The sequence below is a fragment of the Hemicordylus capensis genome, chromosome 5 (assembly GCF_027244095.1).
Source record: "Hemicordylus capensis ecotype Gifberg chromosome 5, rHemCap1.1.pri, whole genome shotgun sequence".
Lineage (NCBI taxonomy): Eukaryota > Metazoa > Chordata > Lepidosauria > Squamata > Cordylidae > Hemicordylus > Hemicordylus capensis.
In genome coordinates this window covers 259,589,429-259,613,718 of record NC_069661.1, presented here as the reverse complement: position 1 = coordinate 259,613,718, position 24,290 = coordinate 259,589,429, and the positions used below count along the sequence as shown (strand labels likewise).

At 65.9% G+C, this 24,290-nt stretch overlaps 1 protein-coding gene across 1 annotated transcript in view; it reads left to right on the top strand.

Annotated features, from left to right (window-relative positions):
- The first annotated feature begins 4,906 nt into the window (after window positions 1-4,906).
- Window positions 4,907-24,290, top strand: part of SND1 (staphylococcal nuclease and tudor domain containing 1) — a 182,837-nt gene continuing 163,453 nt past the window's right edge. Inside the window, exons 1-9 of the mRNA XM_053253263.1 lie at window positions 4,907-5,261; window positions 11,230-11,379; window positions 13,177-13,297; window positions 18,200-18,278; window positions 19,276-19,436; window positions 19,580-19,671; window positions 20,052-20,210; window positions 20,339-20,445; window positions 21,058-21,148. Of these exons, the coding sequence (XP_053109238.1) occupies window positions 5,160-5,261; window positions 11,230-11,379; window positions 13,177-13,297; window positions 18,200-18,278; window positions 19,276-19,436; window positions 19,580-19,671; window positions 20,052-20,210; window positions 20,339-20,445; window positions 21,058-21,148 (1,062 nt within the window). The 5' untranslated portion in view covers window positions 4,907-5,159. The remainder of the gene's footprint in view (window positions 5,262-11,229; window positions 11,380-13,176; window positions 13,298-18,199; window positions 18,279-19,275; window positions 19,437-19,579; window positions 19,672-20,051; window positions 20,211-20,338; window positions 20,446-21,057; window positions 21,149-24,290) is intronic.

Below are 24,290 nucleotides of genomic sequence, written 5' to 3'. Positions count from 1 at the left end.
AGCCCCTCCCGCGCTGCGCCTGCCCCCACCGGCGCGCCCGCGGCTTCGGGAAGTCGCCGGGCGCAGCTGGGCCGAGGCGCCGGCATTTCAGCACTAGCGCGGCTGGACAGCGACCCCAGGCCGGGTGGCCGGCCGGCCGGCAGGCGCGCCTCTCTCGCCGCGTCCCTTCGCGCGCCCTTGGCTTCCCCTCCTCTGCGCTCTGGCTCCCGCGGGCGCAGCTGCTGACCGACGGGCGCCCGCCGCGGGGCAGAGGCCACCGCGGGAGGCTCTCCTGCGCCGGCTTCCCTTCCCCAAGGGCTCCGGCAGCCCCCGAAGAAGGCGAGCAGCAGCGAGCCTCTTACCTTATACTGGCACTCGGCCTGGAAGGCGCACCGCTTCCTTTCGACGCCACCCGCACGTGCCCCTCAGAAGCACGCGGCCGGCCGGACCGCACCGCAAAGCCTCCTGCCAGGTGGCCGGGGTCCCGCACGCCACCCCCCAGCCGGGTCAAGCCGAGCTCCGTTTATGGTCGGTGTCTTTCCACGGCTGCATTAAGCAAACAGAGGCAGCGCTGGCTTGAGGGGAGGAGGGGGCACCCTGCCTCCCCGACGCCTCCCAAGCTGGCCCAGATGGCCCCCTGCTCAGCAGGCGGAGCGCAGCACTGCCAAGCCGTCCAGGAAAATATTTGACGAGCAAACAGTAGGCCCAGGCGGCTCTTCTCCGGCCGGGCACCCAGCGATTGACCCTTATTAGCCCCCCTCCCCGCCCCTCCCGCCCGGGCTCTCAGTGGAGCAGGCTGCTTGGGAGGCGACCATCTGGTCCCAATTACACATTAACCACGGCGCCCTCCTGCTTTGCCATCCCCGACGGGGGGAGGAAAGGCGCCAGCCGGCGGCTCCTTGCTGGCCCTGGACCCGCAGGTGGGAGGGGGCGGTGACTTGAAATGAGCCCCTCGCTGGACGGCTGTCGAGCTCTGGGCCTTCTTTGCTTCCCTCTGCAAGGGGGAGCCGGGGGGGCCACTCCACTGAGCAGAGTGGCGTGCGCAACGAGGCCTCAGGGTGGGAGAGGCCACCCCTTTGCCGACTGGCTGTCCCACGTGGGCCGAAGGCGTCCAGAACTCGGGCCTTGGGACGGCGGCACCCTCTGCCTACCAGAGGGCCCAGCTGGGCTGGGGCCCGCTCAGAAATTGCGGGGCGGGGAGCGAAGCAGCGGCCTGCCTTCGACTCAAACAGCCTGAGGAAAGCCGAGGCGTGGCGGGCTCTCCAGGGCGCGCAACAGCAACCAAAGCAGCCGCTCCCTCGAAGTCCTTGGCTTCGCTAGAGATAGAAGCCGGCCCGATGGGTCCCTCACCGGGATGGGGGCCGCCTGCGGAAAGCGCCAGGGGCACCAGGCCCTCCGCCATGGGGAGACAAGCTGGATGGTAGTCAGTTCTCGACGGGTACCCTTTCTCCGCCGAGCGGCGGTCTAGAAAGCGGCACCCACAGAGGCCAGGTCTGGTCTGCAGGTGGGACTCCAGCCTGGCGCGCTCCCGACTGGCAAAAACCGAGAAGAAGCGGTCGAGGCGGCAGGAGGGAAGGGAGGGCTCGCGCGCCTTGAGTCCGCCGGTGGCCAGCGGGCAGGAGCCGGGGAGAGAGCGCGGTGGGGCTGGGTGCGATGTAGCCATCGCGAAGGCACTCTCCTTCCCAGTCCCCGCCAGTTCTAACCCCCGTTGTAGCCACGTTGCCACCCATTTCGCTAGCCTCCTTCCAGCGCCTTGCCAATCTCTGCCAGTCTGTCTGCCCGCCCTCCGCCGCGGCCCCTTTACCGTCGTGGGCCAGAAAGGCAGCGTCTCCAAGCTGGAAAGGAGGAGAAGGGAAACCGGGATCGGCAGCCTTTCACGGGAGAATCCATGGATGGAAGTCACTGCTGGGAACAGAGGAAGCTGCCGGCTACTGAGTCAGGCCCTAGGGCCATCTAACTCAGGACTGCCTGCACTGGCTGGCAGCACCCCTCCAATATTTCAGGCAGCCCTACCTGGAGGAGATGCTGCCAGGGGGTGAACCGGAGACCTTCTGCTCGCCAAGCAGCGGCTCTTCTCCCACTTCCCACCAGTCTCTTCAGTGCCCCGCTTTGGGCCGCCGAGCCCTTGCCAAGAGGGCGTCCAGGGCTGTCAGGAGCTCCCCGGGAGCCCGAGCGCCCTCTGCCCGCTCCCAAAGCTCCTCGGTCGAAGTCTTGGAGGAGCAGAAGGAGGGGGTTCCCAACCAGTGGCGCACCGGAGGCTGCGGCTGGACTACTAGCACGGCAGTCAGCCCGGTTCTCCCGCAGAGCGCAACGCCGCACCCCGGCTCCCGCTCCGCTCAGACTCCCCCGCTGCCTGCCGGTCGCTAGAACATCCTGGTTGAGGCGGGAGATCCCTGCGCTCCGAGGCCGGCCCTTTAGGGCGCCCGCCTGGGTGGGTGTGTTGGCGGGGGCGCTTCCTAGACGCCTAGAAGTCCGTGTGTGACCGGCAAGTGCGAGAAGTTCAACCCGGCCCAGCCCCACTCGGTGGCCGCAGGCGAGCTGCTCACCTGCCCACAATACGGGCCTCCCTGGTTGACCGGGCCGGGCTGTGGGGCCGGCCAGAAGCGGGGTCTACGCACTCTTGAAACCGGCCCTGCGCACCCGCCGCGCGAACTGTGCCGCCGGGAGGGCTCCTGGAAGCACCCTGGGAATCTGCCTGCCCCGCCGGCCGGGACGGACACCCCCTCGGCGACCCAGGCAGGATCTGCAGGGCGGGCGGGCTCCGCAGCATGGCTCGCCTCGGCTCCAGCATCCCCGCCGCGCACAGCCGCTTTCTCCCGCCACCTCGTCTGGACAGAGGGCTGCTCTTCCTCGCCACGCTGTGCTTGCCCTGGCCGTTATGCAGCGCGCATGGTCGGACTCTCCGCCACGGCGTGGGGGTGGGAGGTGGCGGCGCGTCAGGCCGGGAACGAGAAGGCAAAGAAGGCCCGCCTGATGCACCCCACGCCGGGGCGAAGAGTCCGACGGTGCTCGCGCCCCTCTAGCCCGCCACGCCCTGTTTCTGGCCTGGCCGAGAGAAACAGCGAGCCTCCCCGACGGCAAGAAAGCGCCTTCTTGCCTTGCGAGTCAGCTGGCCTCGAGCGTCCCCCTGGTGGCCCTCTTTCCCAGGCGAGCATCTGGCACGGAATAGGCCACCACACCCGGCCAGACGGGAAGGGGCAGCCCAGGACTCCTCGGCACTCCTCTCCTTCTCACCAGGGGGAGAGGTCGATGCCGCACAACCCGCTTCTTCGGCACACCAGAAGCGTCAGGGACGCCGGCCGGCGTCGGCCTGACCGGAAAGAGCCGCGCGATCTCAAGCGAAGGCCCGCGCGGGTGCGGGGAATACCTCGAAATTCTGCATTTGTATATGCCTATACCGCTTGTCAAGAAGAGTTCCCAGAACCGTTTACAGAGATATATAAACAGATAAAACGGCCATTCTTCATGAAGAGGGGGCTTCACGGGGGTGGGGACTTTTCTCTCTCCAGCACTTCTCTCTCACTCTCAGCCTGACCTTCCTCGCTGGATGGTCGTGAGGATAAACTTGATCATGCACGTTGCTCTAGGCGCCTTGCCGGTCAGGGTTATTGGAAGTCACACACCAACACGGAGGGGGGGGGAAGGGGGGGGCTCTGGTGACCAAGCAGCACGCTGGGCGACCTCGGCGAGTCTCTGGTCCCCACCCTAACCCTAACCCTGACTCGCAAGCCTCCCTGGCAGGGCCGTGGCGGGGCGGGCAGCTCCAAGTTGGGGGAGGAGGGGGAGCAGCTTGCGGAGGCCGCGAACCAGGGCCCGATCCTCATCCCCCGACGCTCCAAGGCAGGCCCCTGGGGGCCGAAGGCCGGGCGGCGGCACAGGGGCCCTGGAAGGGGCGAGGCGGCTGCTTGCTGGTGAAGCCCGACTCGGCCTGGCTTCATCGCGTCCTGCCAAGGCCCGGCGAGCGTCGGAGGACTGAGCCAGCCGCCGCGAAACCAACTCGGGGCCTGGGAGCGAGGCCAGCCCGGGGCTGCAGCCCACGTCGGAAGAGGCGCTCGGCGGGCGGGGGGCAGCCCCCTCCTGCTGGGGCGGCTCTCGGCGGGGCCGGGCGGAGCGCCGGCTTCGGGCAAGGCTGCGCGGGGGGGGGGGCGCGCTACCGGCTACAGGAGGACGGCGGCGCCCCCCCCCGCGCCCCATTGCTGCGATGGGCACCCTGTGGCGGCCGGGGGGGCCCGCGGGAGGAGGCGGCGGCGGAGGGGCGCGGGAAGCCGCCGAGGGCGGGGGCTGATGCTCGGAGCAGCGGGCGCTCTGACGGGGGCGGAGGGGGGTCCCCTTCTTCGGGGCGGGCTCCTGGCGGGGGGGGGGCTGCTGCTGCTCCCCACCCGCCCTTGCCGGGGGGGGGGGGTCTCCCTGCGGGCAGCGTCCGGACGAGCAGCGGGGCGCGGAGGCGTCCGGCCGGCCGGAGCGATACTTGGCGCGGGGGCGACCCCGGCGGCGGCAGGAGCAGCAGCGGCAGCCAGCGGGAGACCCGGCGCCGGGCGAGGGACGGGTGGGGGCAGGCGCGGCTGCTGCTGCCCGCGGCGGCTCCGGATAGCGCGGGGACACTCCGGGCCGGGAGGGTGGAGGACGGCTGCGTGCGCAGTGCCGCTCCGGGCAGCCTGAACCGCCACCGCCGCCTCCTCTACGCGCAGGGGGGCGGGGCCTGCCGCCGGCACCGCCCCCTCCCGGCCACATGCTCGCCATAGGGGCTTCCCCCGGAATCCCCTGAGGCGCGCATGCGCCCTTTCAGGCCCCCGCCGGCCTCCTCCCACGTGGGTACTCCGAGCGCCGCTCTCTGCCTACGTGTCCTTCTGCCAGCGTGCCCCGGAAGTCCCTCCCCCGCCGCTGCGACGTCTCGGTTTGAATACGCTCTATTCCCTCCACGGCAGGGTCTCGCCCCGGCGATTGGCCTTCCTGGAGCCCGGTGGGAGCGGCTCCGAGGACCGCCCGCCGATTGGCTCTCCCACGCGAAGGGCGGGGCTCTCTTGCGACCTACGCCTGCGCGGAGGGGCCAGGAAGCCTCAGGCCCCGCCCCCGCCCCGCCCCCTTCAGGAGCTCCAGGCGCCGCGCCGGCCTCTGCCTTCCTCCTCTTCCTCTTCCTCTTGGCCGCGAGAGACCCTCCAGCTGCCTCGCCTCGCCTCGCCATGGCCGCCTCTTCCTCCTCGTCCGCCGCCGCTGCCGCCGCCGCCTCCTCCGCGGGACCCTCCGGCGCCAGCCCGGTCCTGCAGCGCGGCATCGTCAAGATGGTGAGCGAGGAGGGCGCCCTGAGCATGTGCAGAGCGCCTGGCTGAGGGGAGGGGAGAGGAGCGCCACCCCCCCGCTCGCCCGGGGGAGCCCAGAGGCAGCCCGCGATCCTTGCCCGGGGGAGGGCGGACGGGCCGGCCGCTGCGCCCGCTGCCCCTTCTCTGCAGGGAGCTCGCTTTTCCACAGGAGCCAAATGCCTGGGCGCCTTCTAGGCAGCATAAAGAACGAGGAGCTGGTTCTCTGCCCCAGAGGGCCTGCAGTCGCCAAAGGGAGAGGGGTGTGTGATGTGCTGGGCCGCAGAGGGGCAGCTGTGCCATCCGGGCAGCCTCTGCTGCGAAGGGTGCCCCTCTTTCTCCTCCCCTTAGCAGGGAGACTGGGTGGGCCTTGGCGTGGCCCCAGGGATGCCCGGCAGCCGCCATGCTCTGCTCGCCCTCGCCCTCCTCCCGCCGTTGGCCAAGACTTGGGGCTGTGCCAGTGAGGAAGGGCTCCTGGTGGGGCCGCGTGGGGTCTGTGAGGTGCTGGGCTCCCCCGACTGGGGCCCCCAAGGCCCGGCTGCCCTAACTGGGCCTGGCTCTCTTGGCCTGCTGTGCCTCTGCGGGGCTCAGGGCAGGCTGCGGAGAGGCTCCAGACGGTGCAAAAGGGGGCAGCCCAGACGGTGCCCGGGACCTTCCGGCCGGTGTGGGGAGAGGAGGACATGCGCCCCTCTCCAGGGTGCGGGAGTGCTTGGCGGCCCCTTCTGCCTGGAGGGCTCAGGCTGGAGAGCCGCCTAAGGCCGCCCTTCTCGGGGGGGGGGGGCGGCTCCCCTCTTGCCTCGGCTGCCCATCCTGGCCGGGGTGGAAGAGCAACTTGGGAAAGGAGCCCAGAAGCACCGCTGCTCTGCTGGGCAGACTCAGCAGCCGAAAGAAGCCCTCTTGGGGCGGGGAGTCAGCAGCCCCTGGGCATCCCCGTTTCAGGGATCCCGGGCTGCAGCTGGATCCAAGCCCCTCCTCCGCCCAGGGAGCTGCAGCGGTGCCAGGCAGTGAAGGTGTTGGCCATGCTTTGAGGGCTCCCGTGGCCTACGGAGCTGGGGGGGGTGCTGGTGGGAGTCAGCCGTAGCCTCTGCCGCCACGGGGCATCCAGTCTCTTGCAGGCTGGGGGGGCCTTGCTGCAGGGGCTGTCTGCTCCGGCAGGACCTCCCTGTGTGTCTTTGCCAGCTGGGCAGCAGGGCAGCGTCCCCTCCAACTCCCCCAAGCCATTGCTGCTGGGGGGGCTGGGAGTTGGCGGCGGCGGCGGCAGCCTTGGGAGCTCCCTGTCCGAGGGAACCCTGGAGCAGAGCCTTTGCAGCAGGGTCTGGTGCCCCTGCGCTTCCCAGGAGGGCCGGGACTGCCCTGGCAGAGTCCAGGGCTGGGGCTTCCCACGAGGAGGAGGAGGAGGAGAAGGAGCCCCGGCTCGCGTGGAGGAGGACGAGGAGCAGCAGCAGCAGCAGCCAGGAGCTCTGCTCTGCGGGAACTGCAGCTTGGCATTGCTGGGGCTGCCCAGGCCGAGGAGGAGCCCATGGGGGCAGGGTGGGGGGGGGCGCCGGGTTGCTGTCCTGCCATTCCGCACGCCTCTCTCTTGCGCAGGCCGTCTCCTCCGGGAGAGCTCAGGATCCAGCTTGGCAGCTCCTGGCCCTCAACTGGGGGGAGCCGGAACATCTGAGCAGCGGCTTGAGGAAGGGCAGGAGGAATGTTGGCTGTGGGCAGCCAGCTGGGCTGACGGCAAGGAAGGCTGCCCTGGGCCCATCCTGGAAATCCGATTCGGGGGAAGGAGGACTTCGGCGGGTGGAGGTCCTTGGGTGCTGAGCGCTGCTGAGCTTGTCGGGCAAGTTCAAGGACTCTCCCCAGTGGGTTCTCTCCTCAATCTGTTCCGCGGCTGCGCTGCTTAGGTACTTGCAGCAGCCTTGAGCTTCAGCATCTGACAGCGCTCTGGGTGCTTCAGGCGTTGCAAGCTGAACCCAGGCAGAGCATGCTTGGGCTGAAGGGACTATCGGCAGTTCCGATGGCAGAAGTCGAAAGCCTCTGGCCAGCACTGGGCCTTCTGCTGCAGGGCCTGTTCTGTGCCATCCCCGCTGGGCTGGCAGGACACAAGAGGTCAGCCTGAGCAAAGAGGCAAAGAAGGGGCTTCATCCTTGTTGGTGTGGCGGGAGGGCCCGGCCTGCTATGCCTCAAGGCAGGGAAGCGGGAGGAAAGCCCATCAGAGAGAGCCAGCGTGGTGTAGCGGCTTAGAGTGCCGGACTCGGACCGGGGAGACCCGAGTTCAAATCCCCATCCAGCCATGAAACCAGCTGGGTGACCCTGGGCCAGTCACGTCTCTCTGAGCCTAACCTACTTCACAGGGTTGTTGTGAAAGAGAAACTCAAGGATGTAGTACACCGCTCTGGGCTCCTTGGAGGAAGAGCGGGATAGAAATGCAATAATAATAATAATAATAATAATAATAATAATGTAGGACTCTCTGCATACATGCAACACTTTTGACCAGCAAAGTGGCCAGATTTGCAGATGATACCAAACTCTTCCGGGTAGTGAAATCCAAAACGGATTGTGAAGAGCTCCAAAAGGATCTCTCAGACTGGGGGTGGGCGACAAAGTGGCAAATGCGACTCAATGTTGGCAAGTGTCAAGTGATGCACATTGGGACGAAAAACCCCAACTTCAAGTATACGATGATGGGATCTGAGCTGTCGGTGACGGGCCAGGAGAGGGATCTGGTGGGGGTGGGGGTGGGGGTGGGCAGCCCGTTGAAAGTGTCGTCTCAGTGCACGGCAGCTGTGAAAAGGGCCAATTCCATGCCAGGAATCATTAGGGAGGGGACTGGAAATAAAAACGCTGATACAATAATGCCCTGATGCAGGAGTGTAGCCAAGCTGGCGGTGGCCCGTGTGCGGCTGCCGCAGCCCGGCTGGCCCCTGCCCCCCGCGCCTGGCCTGACTCCCTCACAGCAGGGGCCCTGGTGCCCCACTGTTCAACTGTCCCAGACCAGCTCCTGTGCGCCTCCCATTCCTCCTCCCACCCTGACCAGCCCCAAGCACAGCACAGCGCCCCACACAGCAGCCCAAACCCACTTGCGTCCTCCACCCGGGCAGCCTGGCCCAGCCCCCTTCAAAGTTGATGGAGCCGCTGCCGGGACCGGAGGCAAGAGCCAACCCCCCCACCCGCCTGCCCGCCCGCCCCCTCCTGCTGGCCAGTGGCTCTGCTGCCGCCTGGGGGCCTCAGTAGCACAGGCCTGGGGGCCAGGGAGAAGTCCAAGGCTTGACTACAAGCCCGGCTAGTCCCAGGGAAATGGAGAGCACTGGACTAACTGGCTAGTTGGGTTGCGGCTGCCCCCAGCCCCCTTAGGAGCTCTCTTACCGCCAGAAGAGTAGGGAAGTCACGGATCAGTCCTGGGCTTACTCAGAAGTCAATAGAGCTTACTCCCATGTAAGTGCATACATGCAGCTTCAACTACATAGGCGTGGGCGGATGACGGCCTCCTCGCCTTTCCTGGGAATAATCCCTATTGAACTCGGTCAAACTTACTTCTGAGTAAACCTGCCTGGGACCGGGTTGCTGCTGGCTCCTTGCGGCCCAAGTGTCATCTCGCCTTCTCAGGATCGGGTGGGTCCTCCTCGCATGCCTGCCAGCTTCCCCCGCCCCTCCCCACCTGCCGCTGCAACCCCCTAGCCCCCCCACCCCATGTCTGACGGCAGACGCGGGGGCGTGTCTGGGGCCGTGCTCACGGCCCCTGATTGGTGGGCGGCCCGGGTTCTTTGAACCCTTTCGCCCAATGGTGGTTCCACCCCTGCCCTTATACAAACCTATGGTGCAGCCACACCTGGAGTACACTGTACAGTTCTGGTCATCATATCTTAAGAAGGACATTGTAGAACTGGAGAAGGTGCAGAAAAGGGCAACTAAGGTGATCGGGGCCTGGAGCCCCTTCCTTCTGAGGCACGGCTACAGCAGCTGGGGCTCTTTAGTTTGGAAAAGAGGCGACTAAGGGGAGACAGGATAGAGGTGTATAAAACTATGCACGGTCTCTCACCACACTAGAACCGGGGGTCATCCCATGAAATTGAAGGCTGGGAAATTTAGGACTGACAAAAGGAAGCCCTTCTTCACACAACACGTAATTCATCTATGGAATTCTTTGCCACAGGATGTGGTGACGGCCACCAGCCTGGATGGCTTTTGGAAGGGCTTAGATCAGCGTTCCCTCTAACAGGGAGTCCCAGATGTTGTTCACGACACCTCCCACAATTCCCAGCCGAAGGCCTTTGCAGTTGGGGGTTGTGGGAGTTGTCGTGGACAACATCTGGGACTCCCTGTTAGAGGGAACATGGGCTTGGACCAGTTCGTGGAGGGCAGAGCTAGCAGTGGCTACTAGTCGGGTGGCTATAGGCCACCTGCAGCCTCTAAAGAGACCTTTGAATACCAGTCTCAGGGGAGCAACGGCAGGAGAGAGGACAGGCACGTGCCTCTTGCCTGCGGCTTCTCAGAGGCATCCGCTGGGCCACTGGGGGGAAAGGATGCCGGACTGGATGGGCTTCCTTGGACTGGATGGACCTGATCCAGCAGCGCTGATCTTACGGGAGGCTGCTTGGGTGCCCCAGCCTGCAAACTCTTTCTTGGGCAGGGCTTCGTCTGTTGCCCGTTTGCCCTGAGACCCCTGGAAGTGGGGGGCAAAGGGCTCCTGGAACGACCCTCCCCTTCATTGTCTGGTGCTGCTGGCCATGGATGCCGCTCACGTGGCCAGCCCAGCTCTCAAGAGCCGGCCACAGCTGCTGCAGAACGGAGCCGCCCAGGGGGCGGAGGGGCCCTGCCACCTCCGGAAGCCCCACTCAGGTGCGGGTTCCCCCCTTACGGCCTCCCTAGTGGTGCTGCAAGGGCTGTTCATGGAGATCTCTGCGGCGTTTCTGTTTCCTCCAAGTCATCTTCCAGCCTGAAGTGCACCCGGTGAGTGTGTGGGGCTGGCCTCCCCCCAGGTGGCACCCAGGCTCAGGGAAGCCCCAGGAGGATCTTCCGGCCCCGTCCTTGTTGGGCCTTTGGAAATGGATGGGGATTGTCCTGTTGGGGGGCCTTTCCGGGTGGGCAGTTTGTGCCTCCTGCCCAAGAGGTTTGGGCTCGGCTTTGTGGTGTCTCCTGCTGTGTGTTGCTGAGCAGTTAGAGGAGGGGTGTGTGTGTGTGTGTGGTATTTTTAAATATAGTTGTGCCCTCTTTGGGGTGTGGTGCTTTGGGGTCAAAAAGCAACTTGTGCCTGGTGGCGCTCCCGGCTCCTTTGTGGCAGCTGCTCTTGCTGTCTCTCCTCCAGCCCCCCTGCCCCCCCCCAATCCAGCAGAGTCTCCCTGGGGAGGGGAGGGGCATGCCTCCTCCAGCGGCCACCTCAGGAGGTCTGGCCAGCCCCACTGATGCCCCTCAGACTCGTTGGCTCAGCATTTGGCAGAGAAACCGGCTCGCCTCCGTTCTGGCTGCTCTGACTGCAGCTCCGATCCCACTCTGGGGCGGGATTCCCCCCCACACAGCCCCAGCTGACCCCGGTGGCGGCTGCAGCCAGAGGCGGCTGGCAGGCCTCCGGAGAGGACCTCTGGCTTCCCACCCGGGTGCCCGGCTGAGGGGGTCCAGGGGAGGGAGCCTTGCCTGCTGCCTTCAAGGGGGCCCAGCTCCCGGAAGCGCTCCCGTCCCCAGCCCTTGGCCTGTCTGTGGTGCCGTGTGGTGGCAGGGGAGCCCCAGGCATCTGGCTCCGGGGGTCCCGGGCAAGGCCCCCTCCCAAGGCCAGGTCTGGGGGTGCAGGCAGTGGCGGAGGGCTGCTGCCTTGAGGCCCTCCTGCTGGGCTCCCCAAAAGCCTCTGGCTGGCCACTGCTGGAAACGGGGGGCTGCTAGACCTGCTGGGGCGCGGGGGGCCGGGGGTGGGGGGCACTGCTCTGGCTGTGCTTCATGCTCTCTCTCTCCCCCCCCGCCCGCCTCTCTCCACCAGGTTCTCTCGGGCTGTGCCATCATTGTTCGAGGCCAGCCGCGTGGAGGGCCACCTCCCGAAAAACAGATCAACCTCAGCAACATCCGGGCTGGGAACCTTGCGCGCCGGGCAGCTGCAGGACAGCCAGATGCCAAGGACACGCCGGATGAGGTGGGGCTGTTGGCGCGCTGGGCCCCCGTCCCTGGGCCGAGAGGCGAGAGCTGAAGCCCCCTCGTCTCCTCTGGCCCTGACCCAGAGGCTTCCAGTCTGCCTGGTCCAGATGCCCCCTCCCACCCCGTGGAGATCCCTAGGGATGGGGGGTGCCACCCAAAGCCAGCCACAGAATGGCGTGAAGCTTCTGCTGCCTGATCCAGTTGGGGTTGCCTGTCCTTGGCAAAAGAGCGACCCACGGTCTGCTGGGGGGAGTCGTGGTTGGGGCCGACTCCCTAGGCGCGGCTGCGGCTTGTAAATCTTCCCACCAGTTCTGTGAAGGTCGCCGGCTCAGTGTCTCTTCCGCAAATGCTGCTACTAAAGACATTCCCCGCTGGACTTGTGGTAGCAAGCATGCCCTGTCCCCTCTGCTTAGCAGGGCCCGCCCTGGTCTGCATTGGAATGGGAGACTACCTGTGTGAGCCCTGGAAGAGACTCTCCTTAGAGGAGGGGGCCATTCTGGGGAGAGCCCCTGCCCGCTTGCATGCAGAAGTTCCCAGTTCCCTCCTTGGCAGCATCTCCAGATAGGCCTGGGAGAGACTCCTGCCTGCAGCCTTGGAGAAGCCGCTGCCAGTCTGGGAAGACAATATTGAGCTAGATGGACCAAAGGTCTGACTCAGTCTATGGCAGCTTCCTGTGTTCCTCACTTTAAAATACAGAGAAGGCCCGAAAAGCTACACTCAAAGCAACCCCAGTCATGCTGCCAGAACCCTCCAGGAAACGCTGCCTTTTGTGCCTGCCACGTGGAGGGCTCCTAAAGCAACAGCCGGAGAGCAGGGACCCAGAAGCTGGGCTTGGGGCTCTGGCCGGCTCAGATGGAGACACGGGAAGTTGCCCTTCTGGGACCGGCCCCTCGGTCCTCCTGGCCCTGCCCTGAGCTTGGACAGGCCGTGACTCTTCAGGGTTTCCGTCAGAGGGAAGCCGTCTCCACCGTCTGCTCCGGGAACCCCTGGGGCTCTCTGCTCCCCCCTCCTGCTGCTCTGCCGTCTTGGGTGGCTGGTGGGAGTGAGGCACCCTCGTGTGCCGGTGAAACCCAGCCCCCTCCCCTCCCCTCCCCAGCTGACCCGGGGGGCACGGAGGGGCGGCAGCCCTGAAGCGGGATCCAGACCCGGTGGCGCAGCTGGGAGCGGGCGGCCCATCCGGCCAAGTTCTGGGGCCTTGGGCTGATCTCCCTTCAGGCCCAGGCTTGCAGCTTGAGGTTGCGGTTGGCCTGGATGGCTCCGTGGCCCACAGTACCTCCTGCATCGAGACCCTTGCCGTGCTCCGGGTCCCGTCTGCTCTGGCTTCCTGCTCTGTGTTCTAGTGGGGCCACCTGGGAAGACTCTCCGGGGCGGTTTCCGGGCAGAGGTCCACGTTCTGGCTCTCTCCGTTGTGAAGCATGGACCCGTTTGGGCTCCAAGGTGGCCTGCAGCTTCTGTGGAGACCAGCCGGTTTCCCGAGGTTCCTCTTGGTGGGGTGCCCCAGTTGTGGAACCCGTGTGATGCCCCCATTTTTAGGCACCCAGTCCAGACCGGTTTGTTCTCCCAGGCCTCTGAGAGTCTTGCCTGTTTTCGTGTTGCTTCGGCCTTCCAGCTTCGTGTTCCTCGCTGGTGCTCTTTGTAGCTTCCTGTAGCCGAGAGAAGAGAAGGGCTTGCCTCTCCTGCTCCCAGACCAGCGAGCTGCTCAGCCTCTTCTGGCCTGGGGTGTGTGCCGGGGGTGGGGGGCTTGTGCAGCAGCGCAGGGAGGGGCCGCTTGACCGGTGCGTTTCTCTCCACTTAGCCCTGGGGATTTCCAGCCCGTGAATTCCTGCGGAAGAAGCTCATCGGGAAAGAGGTCTGCTTCACAGTGGAGTACAAGACCCCACAAAACCGGGAGTATGGGATGGTGTACCTGGGAAAAGGTGAGGCTGGCAGGATGCACCTCCGAAAGGGGCTGCGCCGGAGGGGGGGGAGGATCCGAGGGGGGGCTGGAGCCCCTTCCCCATGGCAGGCTGTGGCGGAAAGGCTACCAGGGTGCCTGGGGGTGTGTGTGTGTGTGTGGGGGGGGGAGGCCGCCTCGAGCCAGGGGTCATCCCGCGAAACTGACAGGAGGAGGAGGAGGCGGCGGCGGCTGGCCGAAGGGGGCCCAAGGGCCTCTCGTGCCATCGCTGGCCTTGGGATCGACGCTTGGGATCTTCGGTGGAGCTGGGCTGATGGAAGAGTAGGGCGCAACTGGGAGTCTGTCCTCCTTTTGGGTTCCCAAGTTAGAGCGAAACCTGCCGAAGAAGTGAGAGGCAGTTGCCTAAGAAGCCCCTCCGGACGTCAGCGGGGAGCTGCCCGTCTTCTCGCCTTGGCTCCTGCGCGGTAACGGCTTCCAGCCTGGGGTCAGGATCTCTCTTTGGCAGGGTGGCCCGAGCCGCTGGCAGCCTCATGGAGACACTGAAGCCCTCGGCTGGGTGGGTGGCATCTCCAGCGTGCAGAGGAGGGCTGGCCAGCCCCAGCTGAAAGCCAGCAGACTGGCCGGCGTAAAGGGAGCCCGGAGGCACAGCCCTGGGGCGAGGGAAGTGAAGGCGCCCAGGTGCGGAAGCCTGGCCGCCAGGCGGAGCCAAGGGGCTTTTGGGGCTTTTGGGCGTTGGGGGGCCAGGCTTCTAGTCCTCTTTGCATGGTCTAAATTGTTTCGTTTTTGTTGTGTTTCTTTTTGTGAACTGCCTCGAGCCTGGGAGTCAGGCGGCATAGACACATTAAAGAAACAAATGTCTAGTAGTCTGCACAGTTGGCAGAAAATGCGCCCTGGCGTCTCGGAATAGAGGCCAGGAGGCAGCCCTGGCAGAGGAGTTAATAAAGGCTGTGCTCTTGGCTGAGATGGCGGTGCCTGCCGTGGGCCTTGGCCGGGCCCTGTGCTTGCGCCCTGTGCCACGTCGAGCCGGGGCTGGTGCGGTTCTGGGGGCCGGGTGCAGGTGTCCCTAACGGTAGCTGGTGGGTGAGGGTCCAGGCCCCTCCTGTGCCAGCCGCCTTGGGGGTTCGGGGAGGCGGGCTCTGTTCCTGGGGTCTTGCTGGCCCGCAGAGGCCACTGCCCTGGCAAGGCCTGGCGGCTCCTGGGCTGTGCTGCTGGGGAGGCTCTTTCTGGAGCACCCTGCCACCGCCCAGGAGCTTGCCAAGCAGGGTCTACCCTGCTTTGCATTTGCACAGGGGGCTCCATGTGTGAGCACTCGAAGATGCTCCCCTGAGGGGCTGATGGAGCCGCCCTGGGAAGAGCCCCTGCCTGCCTGCTTGCGTGCAGAAGGTGCCCAGCTCCCTCCCTGGCAGCAGCATCTCCAGATATGGCCAAGAGAGACTCCTGCCTGCAGCCCCGGAGAAGCCGCTGCCAGTCTGGGTAGACAATGCTGAGCTAGATGGACCACCAGGGGTCTGACTCGGTAGAAGGCAGCTACTTATGTTCCTCAGAGGGATGGGAGTTTCTGCAGCCGGAGGGAGGGTGGGCTGGTCGTGTGTCTGGTGCGTGTGCGCAGTATTAGCGTAGGGAGCCAGTCAGCAGGCACTTGATCTGGGGTGTGTGTGTGTGTGTGTGTAGCCAGCTTCCTTGGGAGGGAGACTCCAGTCTGCAAGTGGTGGCGTCTTCCAGCCATTTCTCCCAGAAGCCCACTCGCCAGAATCTGCCTTGGTTCCCGCAGTCTCCCCTGGCAGAGAGATCCCAGAGGCTCCCGGAAGGGCTGGGCCGCCGAGATAGTTGGCGGAGGGATTCTTCTCTTGCGGGAAGCCCTTGGCTCCTGGCAGACACAGACCAGCACCCTCCTTGGCTGAGGTCTGTCTGAGCGCCCGCCAGGCGTGCTTTGCTCCTTGGCCTGGGCATGTCTTCCTTCCCCTGTGACCAGTGGAGGCCCCGTCCAAATCGGGACTGACCCCGTGGCGGCAAGGGGTGGGCACTGAGCCCTTCAGCCCAGGCGGCAGTCCGGTGGCCCGACGGACTTGTCCTCTTGCTAGGTGGCCAGGAGCCTGTTAAAAGGAGCCTCTTCAACCTAAGAGGTTGGGCAGATCCAATCGGACTGAAATGAAAGGGGGCCATTTTTGTTTTGTGGGCTGGTTGGAGTGTGGCTGGGCGGGGGGGGGGGGCGCGGACTGCTTCCTCCCGCTGCCGGGAAAGGCTGCCTCTCCCTGCTGTGTGAGTCTTGGGGCCCCGTCCTCTCCCCCACCGGCTGCGCTGCTCCTCGGCCCTCCGTGGATGGAGGCTTGGCCTCCTCTGGGCTGGGGCGAAGCTGAGCAGCCCAAACCTTGTCCTGGGAGGAGGGTCTGGGACGGCCTGGTCTGCGGAGCAGCATCCGGCTGCGGTGAGGAGGGGCCCGGCGGGAGCCCAGGTCAGGCCGCGCCAGTGCCGGGGGCCGGGGCAGAGCAGGGGTTCCCTCTGTGGCTCCAGGGCCCCGACACTGCAGGCGCCTCCGAGCAGCTCTCGGGTCTGGCCTGGGGGCCGGTGCCGCCGGGCGTCTCCTTGGAGCAGGAGCCCAGAGAGAATCCCCCTCCCTGCTCCTGCTGAGCCCCAGAGTGAGCCCCTCCTGCCCTTTGGCTTCTCGGCCTTGTGGGGCCCTCGCTGGGGTCGTCCCGCTGCTGCTGCTGCTGCTGCGGCGCTTTCTGTCCCGGCCCTGGGAGTGGCTTTCTGACTGGCACACAGCATGGCTCCTGCTGCAGCCCAGGGGGCCTGTGGGGCGGGCTGCGGCTGAGTGGGGAGTGGAAGCTGGTGCTCTGCAGCTCTGTGGCTGCCTCTTCCAGAGCTGACGGACATCAGGACAGCCCTGCTGCAGGATCAGGCCCCCCTCCAGGAGGCCCCTCCAGGCCAGCCTCCTCTTTCCCACATGGCCCCCCACCAGATGCCGCCTCTGGGGAGCCCCCAGGCAAGAGGGGAGGGCAGGCCCCCTCCTCCCCTGCTGCCACTGGGATCTTGCCTTGGAGGCTGGAGGGGCCCACAGCCACCAGACCAGCAGGCATTGATAGAGCTGCCCGCCATGCATCCGTCTACGCTCCCTTTCACGCCGTCCTTGCTGGTGGCCGCCACCACACCCCGTGGCAAGGAATTCCTTAGATGAATTATGCGCTCTTGGCGGTCCTGAGTTTCCTGGCGCCCAACTTCCTGTTGACAAGCTGTGGCAAGCAGCCTCTTGGGGCCAGATGGGCCCCCGAGGGGTGAGTTGCTGATGGGCTGGGAGGCCTCTCCTCTTGTGGTGGCAGCCCCTGCCCCTGCTGCCTGGTGGCCGCTTCCCCAGAGAGGAGGGCTGCCCTCCTGCCCCCCCCCCCCCGTGCCCTTCGCCTGAGTGGCGGCAGCAGCAGCAGCAGCGCTTCCCGAGTCCCTCTTCCTGGCAGCCTCCAGGCTGGGCGCCCGGCTCCTCCGGTCTGAGCTGGGGCCGGCTGAGCGGTGGGATGCCTGGGGGGCTGCCCTCCGTGTCCGTGTCCCACTGGGTGGCGGGTCTGCAGATGGGCTTCTCTGACACGAGCAGAGATGACGGCGAAGCCGGCTGGCCAGCTGGTGCTGCTGATCTTGGGCGGAGGTGCCGGTTCAGGACAGAGCGCCAGAGTCTTGGGCTGAGGCCAGGGCGAGCTCCCAGTCCAGCGCCCCCGTCAGCCATGAAACTCACCGCGGGACTCTGGGCCAGTCACTCCTCTCCCAGCCTGGCCCACCTCGTAGGGCTGTTGAGGCTGGAGCAGCCTCTGGGCTCCTTGGAGGGAGAGCGGGATCCCAACAGAACCAGACGTGCTGCTAAGAACTTCTGCCTCCTTTCCTTTCACGGTCATCTGAAGGGCTAATGGCCGTCCGCACGAGTTGGCCCACTCCCGCCTCCAACTAGGAGAGGAGAGCTGGTCTGGTGGGAGCAAGCAGGACTTGTCCCCTGAGCTAAGCAGGGTCCACCCTGGTTGCATATGAATGGGAGACTTGATGTGCGAGCCCTGCAAGATATTCACCCCCTCAGGGGATGGAGCTGCTCTGGGAAGAGCAGAAGAAGGTTCCACGTTCCCTCCCTGACAGGGTTAGGGTTAGGGAGAGACTCCTGCCTGCAACCCTGGAGAAGCCGCTGCCAGTCTGCCTGCCCCCCTTTCCTACGCAAACCCATCGCTAGGATGGAATCCAGGAGGCAGTTGAGGAATTTGCAGGGGCCAGTGGTGGTGGGGGGCATTACGACTCCGGCCGCCAAGGGCCGCTTCCCGCCTCGCTCCCGTCTCTTGGCCGTGGATTGCTGAGGCCCGGCTGGCCAAAGGGCTCTCGCAGCCCCTCCGCTGCCCGGGGAGAAGCAGGCGGAGTGTTGGCAGCCAAGGGGGTGACTCAGCCCCACGGGCCAGCTGAAAGGCAGACACAAGGGCGGGCGGGCGGGGGGAGCCCTTGGCCTGCGCTGGGCAGCCCTGGCTGAGGACCCGAGGGCTTTCTGGCCAGGGCTCCTTGGGGAGGGTGCCTGCCTCCTGCCGGGGCCTGGCTCTTGCGGATCCTTGGCGGTGCTGGGCGGAGCCCTTGGGAGGAGAGGCCTGGGCCCTTGGACAGCGCCCAGGGAGCTGGGGCTGAGCCACCCGTGCCCCGCGGGAGGCGGTGGGGGCTTCTGAGCCGCCTTTGCTGGCTCTCCTTCCCCCCCTCTGAGTGCAGGCTGAGTTCTGCTCTGGGTGGCCGTCTCAGGGCAAGGCGTGCGCCCCACTGCTTCCAGAGAGGGGACACTGCTGGCCTGGCCTCCCGCCCAGGGCCCCTGGCACGGCGGCGGCGGCGGCGGCGGCTGCTGTCCCTGCTCTGGGCGGCCAAGCAGGGCAGAGGGGAGCGGAGCCCGCCGCGTCTGACTCCTGCCTCCTTGTCTCTCCAGATACCACCGGGGAGAACATTGCCGAGTCGCTGGTGGCCGAAGGACTGGCAAGTCGCCGGGAAGGGATCCGTGCCAACAAGTGCGTCTGCTTCCGCGGGGCTGCTGGGTCTCCCCGGCTGAGGGCTGGGGGCGAGGTGGCGGGGGGGGGGCGCAGCCTGCCCAGAAGGCTGACCGCTCCTGGCTGGCTCTGGCCTTCCAGGCCCTTCTCCCCGTTCTGCCCCGTGTCCCCTCCGGCTTGGTTCTCCGCCCACCCTCCCTGGCGGGGGCCGCTCAGTGCCGCTCGCGGCCTTCCTGGGCCTGAGGTGGCTTTGCCCAAAGCAGCTGGAGCGGGCGGGTGTGTGGCTTGCTGCGGCTCCGGGTGGGGGCAGGGAGTCTGGGGGCAAGGGGGCTCTGCTCGGCCTCACGCCAGCCCCGGCCCCCTTCCGCCCTCCGGGGAGGCCTCTCGGGGTGCAGCTGCTGGGCCTTCCTCTCCTCGCTTCCAGCCAGCAGCCCGATGGATGTGCTGGCCTGGGAAGGGCCCGGCAATCTCCTTGCCAGGCCTGCCTTCCGCCTGGGCGGGGCTGCCTCTGGCGGAGGTGCCCAGGCAGGGGGTGTGCGGCTGGGCAGCCCCTGTGGATCGTGGCCCAGCTCTGCAGGCCGGACGTCCAAGGCTGGAGGCCTGGCTGGAGCTGAAGCGCTACCCCGGATGCAGCCGCTGCTCCTTGCTTGCCCGGTGGTGCTGTTGGTATAGGTGGGGCTTCGTAGACGGGGCAGCCCCACCGCCTGCTTGAGGGAGGGGACATGGCAGCTCCCCAGCGAAAGCAGCAAGCGAACGGTCGCTGGACCCTGAGGAAGGCCGGCCTCTCCGCTGCCCGCCCCCCTTGCTGTCCTCCAGGGCCCCAGAAGGCCTCTTCCCGCCAGGGGGATGGAGAACGCGGCTTGCTTCCCTGTGTCCAGCAAGGGAGGGGGCACTGCCCGGCTGCAGGATGTGGGGCAGAGCCAGGAGAGGCCTTGCTGGAGGGGCAGGCCGGCTTCGGGCGGGGCTCGGGCCACAGCTCTGGGTTCCCAACGCGCTTCTGCCTCGGCCTCTTTCCTAGCCCCGAACAGAGTCGTCTGGCGGAGCTGGAGGAGCAGGCCCGGCTGGCCAAGAAGGGCATGTGGAGCGAGGGCACGGGCTCCCACACCGTCCGGGACCTCAAGTACGCCATGGAGAATCCCCGCCACTTTGTGGACTCCATGCACCAGAAGCCTGTGAACGGTGAGGCCTCTGCTGGGGAGGGGGGTGGGGGGGTGCCCTTGGCCCGGCCGGCAGGCTGTGAGCAGAGGCAGCTCTGGCTGCTGGTGGGGAGCTGCCCGGCCGCGAGCAACCCTCCCCCCCCCGTCTCTCTCTCTCTCCTGCAGCCATCATTGAGCACGTCCGGGACGGCAGTGTGGTCCGCGCCCTCCTCCTGCCCGATCACTACCTGGTGACAGTCATGCTCTCGGGCATCAAGGTGAGCTTCCTGGCGCTGGCGCTGCAAGGAAACCTGGGCAGAAGGGCTGGGCTCCCCCCGTCTCCCATCGCTGGGGTGGGCCTTGGAGCTGCTGGCGTCGCTGGCCGGCCTGTGTGGCTCTCGCCCCCTGGAGCAGCAGCAGCAGCGGCTGCGGGGGCCCCTCCCCCCTCCCCCCAGGGCCATGCATGCCTGTGTGGGTCCCAGCCTGCAGGCCTCTCCTCTCCACAGCGGGGCACACTGGCCGTGCTCCTGAGGCAGCCCCCGCTGTGTCCCTCCCTCAAAGGGGGGAGGGAGAGGGGTTGGCTTCCCAGTTGCGGCCCCCCTCTCCTGCCGGGGCCCCTGCTGAGGGGCCCCTGCCCTTCCTGCTTGTGCCTTTCCAGTGCCCCACTTTCAAGCGGGAGGCGGACGGCACGGAAGCCCCGGAGGCCTTTGCGGCAGAAGCCAAGTTCTTCACGGAGTCGAGGCTGCTGCAGAGGGACGTGCAGATCGTCCTGGAGAGCTGCCACAACCAGAACATCCTGGGCACCATCCTCCACCCGGCAAGTGGGGGGCGAGGCTGGCTTGGCGGCCATTGCAGGGCTCGGGGCTCCCCACGAGAAGAGGGCGGGCTGGGGAGGGCGCCGGAGCCTCGGTCTCTGAGGGTCTCCCTCTCGGTGCTTGGCTGCAGAACGGGAACATCACGGAGCTGCTCCTGAAGGAAGGCTTTGCTCGCTGCGTGGACTGGTCCATCGCGGTCTACACTCGAGGGGCCGAGAAGCTGCGGGCGGCAGAAAGGTAGCTCTGGGCTGCAGCCAGCCCCTGGCCACGCTCGAGCTGCCCCCTGGCCACCGTCTCCTCCGCCCGCCCCTTTGGGGGCAGAGCTGCCAGCCGGGCCCCCCCCGGCCGTGAACTCCGAGCCTCTGCCCCCCAGCTGCAATGTGGGCTCCCCAGAAGGCACCCCAAGGGCCCGGCCTGGCCTGGCGGAGGAGGGCCGGGCTGCTGGGCTCTGTGGCAGGAGGGCCGCCCTTGGCCTGTGCTGCTGCAGGGCGTGGGCAGGAGGCTGGGCTGGAAAGCCCGCGAGGGCCGCTGCTCAGAGCCCGGCCGGGCCCCAGGAGGGGCCCCTGCCTTCTTGCCCCGCGGCCTCTCCTGGGCACCAAGTCCTGGGGCATTCGGTCTCCCCAGAGGCAGGAGCCCAGCCAGCTGCTCTGCTCCCCTTCCTCGGGCTGAAATCTCTTTCCCGGGCCAGAGGGTGCCCAGCTGCAGACTTGGCAGTCCTCTTCCTCCTCCTCCTCCTCCTCCGCCACTCTGTGCGGGGAGGCGGGAGGGAAGGGGGGTCCCCCCGGAGGCCTCGTGGTCCTGCTGGTGCAACTCTGCATGCAGCTGCCTCTCTCTGTGTCCCCCCCCCAGGTATGCCAAAGAGCACAAGCTGCGGATCTGGAGGGAGTATGTGGCTCCAACCGCCAACCTGGAGCAGAAGGACAAGCAGTTTGTGGCCAAGGTAAGGGCGGGGGGGGGGGGCGGGCGTGTGTGCGTGTGTGTGCGCGTCTGTGTGTGCTGGGGCCGGGCCAAGCTGTGCTGATGCAGGGAGAGGGGTCGCCCCCCCCCCCCCCCCCGCGCCCACCTCCTGGGCCTCTTGCAGGCTGGCCCTGCTTCGCCTGCCACTGGATGCTGGTGGCTGCTTGGCCGCGGCGCTGCTCTCCCGTCGGCGGGCCTGGCCAGAGGACCCCCGCGGCTGGGGGCAGATGCTGGGGCTCTGGCCGGCCTCCTGGCCTGCGTCTGGGCACTGGGTTGGCTCCCTTGCTGCTCCCGACCTGCACCAGAGAAAGCCGCTGGCCTTGGGGTGGGTCTGCTTCTTCGCGGCGGGGGTGACTGCCGACGGGGCTGGTTCCCCCCCCCCCGTGCCTGGGGAAAGGGCTGGGGAGCGCTCTCTGGGTCCTCTTGAGGAGCAGTCAGTCGCAGGGGCCAGGCAGGGCTGGAGAAGGGATTCGCCCTCCCCTCCGCCCCACAGACTACAGGATGGCCTTGTCTGGAAGGGCCGGGTTTCCCTGCAGATGTGTATGCATTTTGGAACATGTAGTATTTCCCCTCGCTGGGAGGCTTTGTGTATTTGTGTAACGTCTGTTTTCTAATATGCACGTCAGTTCTGGGGTGTCTGTGGGTGCGTTTTGGGAAGAAGCTGTCATTCCGTCTCTGAAGTTCTGGTTCCAGAGGGGTTGGCTGTGTGGGGTGTGCAGATAGGAGCATAAGACGGGAAGTGGGTATTGGAGGGGTGTGTGTGTGTCTCCCAGCCTGTCCCGCCTCCCCCCCCCCCGGGGCTCTGGTTGCTGTGAACAGGCTGCCCGCCCACCCCCGCTCTTTGCAGGTGCACCAGAAGCAAAGGTAGAACGGAGGGTCCTCCAATCATGTTTCAGTTGGCATCTTAAAATTGGTTGAGGACCCCACAGCCTTGAGAGCTGTCCTCTCGCTGGCCAGAAGTCCCCTGCTAACGGAGCTAAGGGTGGTTCTTTCCGTTGAGCAGGGAGAGCAACCAGCCCTATCCAGCCCCAGCACAGCAGCCCTCCAGTGGCCGCTGCTGGTGGTTTGCAAGCCTTTTGGGGGAGAGAGCCATTTTACCCGCTTTATTTTGTTTGTTTACCTTCTTTCTATGTAAACTGCTCTGGGAAACTTGGTTGAAAAGTGGTGTCTAACCATTTGTGGCACTGCAGTCTCGTCCATGAGACTAGATGAGCCCTCTGCTTCTCCAGGTGAAAGTCCTGCAGCAGAGCTTGGGGGAAAGAGGCAGGCCTGGCGCTGCCCCCCCCCCCCCCCGAGCGAGAGCCCTCGGCGGGCAGCAGCGGAGCCTCAGCACCCGGCTCCAGGCCAGCCGTGGGCGTCTGCAGCGCTGCCCCTGCCTGCACATCCCACTGGGCACCTGCTGAGGCGATGCCGTCTCCGTGCAGCGGGAAGGAGGCTCACTTGTGGGGAATCGCCCCGCCTCACTCGGGGCTCCCCAGCTGGCTGGCTTTGCACCTGCATCTCCCCCCACCCCGCCCCACCCCGGAATTGGGCCCTTCCTGGCAGCCTCTCCAGGAAGGCAAGCTGGGCGGGGTGGCAGCCTGGCCTGGCTGTGGGGGTGTCCTGCCCAGCAGCCTCCCTTGGCGAGCGCTAAAGGCCAAGCCCGGCCTTGGGGGGGGGGGAGGGAGGGAGTGCAGACCCTTCTCGCTTCAGGACCAGGACTTGGCTGCCCGAGGAGGAGGAGGCGGCCAGTCCTGGGCGGGGGCCTCTGCGTGTGTCTCTGGCTGTGCGGGGGCCTCCTGCCGCGGCGGTAGCAGCTCTTCCTGCTGCCCAAGTCAAAGGGGGGGGGGCTCCGGGGCAGGGCTGGCGAGGCCCTCATGTGCGCTCTCCCTCCTCCTGGCCCGGGGCGGAGGCTCCCTCGCCTGTGCCCCTCCCCGGCTGGGCCAGCGAGGCTGCCGCTGCGCTGGGGCCGAGGAGCCCGGCTTGGAGCAGCCGAGGGGCTGGCGAGAGACAAGCTCCCCCCTGCCCCCCCGGGATGCCTGGGGAGCTGCAATGGGGTCCCCCCAGCCCGATGTCACAGGGGCGGCCCGAGGTGTGAGGGGACTCCCAGGAGCCACTGTGGGCCATCCCCGGCTGCGGCTGCCTGCAGTGGCCACCAGATGGCGGCCTGGGCCTGCCTGGCTGAGCGCTGGGACAGACCCCGGGCAGTGAGGGAGCAGGCGAGGTTGGGGTGCAAAGGCCCCAGCGAGAGGCAGTGTTGTGCGAGAGGGAGAAGAATGTATCTCTCTCCACTCTCTCCAAACCGTGCATGATTTTGTACACCCCTATCCTGTCTCCCCACAGTCGTCTTTTTTTCTAAACTAAAAAGCCCCAGGTGTTGTAGTCTTGCCTCATAAGAAAGGTGCTCTAGGCCTCTGATCATCTTGGTTTCTCTCTTCTGCACCTTTTCCAGTTCTACAATGTCCTTTTTGAGAAGTGGTGACCAGAATTGTCTGCAGTACTCCAGGTGTGGCCACACCATTGTTTTGTATAAGGGTATTATAATATTAGCCGTTTTATTTTCAGTCCCCTTCCTAATGATCCCTAGCATGGAATTGGCCTTTTTCACAGCTACTGGGCAATGAGTCAAAACTTTTAAGGAGCTGTCCACCACCACCCCAAGATCCCTCTCCTGGTCAGTCACTGACAGTTCAGATCCCATTAGTGTATATGTGAAGTTGGGGGTTTTTTTGCCCCAAATATTTATCATTTCACACTTGCTTACCTTGAACTGCATTTGCCATTTTGTCACCCACTCCCCCAGTTTGGAGAGATCTTTTTGGAGCTCCTCACAATCTGTTTTGGATTTCACTACCCTAAATAGTTTAGTGTCACCTGCAAATTTGGCCATTTCACTGTTTACCCCGACTTCTAGATCATTTATGAACAAGTTAAAGAGCATTGTGAAAACTGTCCATTTATTTATTTATCTCCTCTCCATGGGAGAGAAGAGTTGGTCTTGTGGTAGCAAGCATGACTTGTCCCCATAGCTAAGCAGAGTCTGCCCTGGTTGCATATGAAATGGAGACTAGAAGTGTTTGCACTGTAAGATATTCCCCTTAGGGGATGGAGCTGCTCTGGGAAGAGCATCTACATTCCAAGTTCCC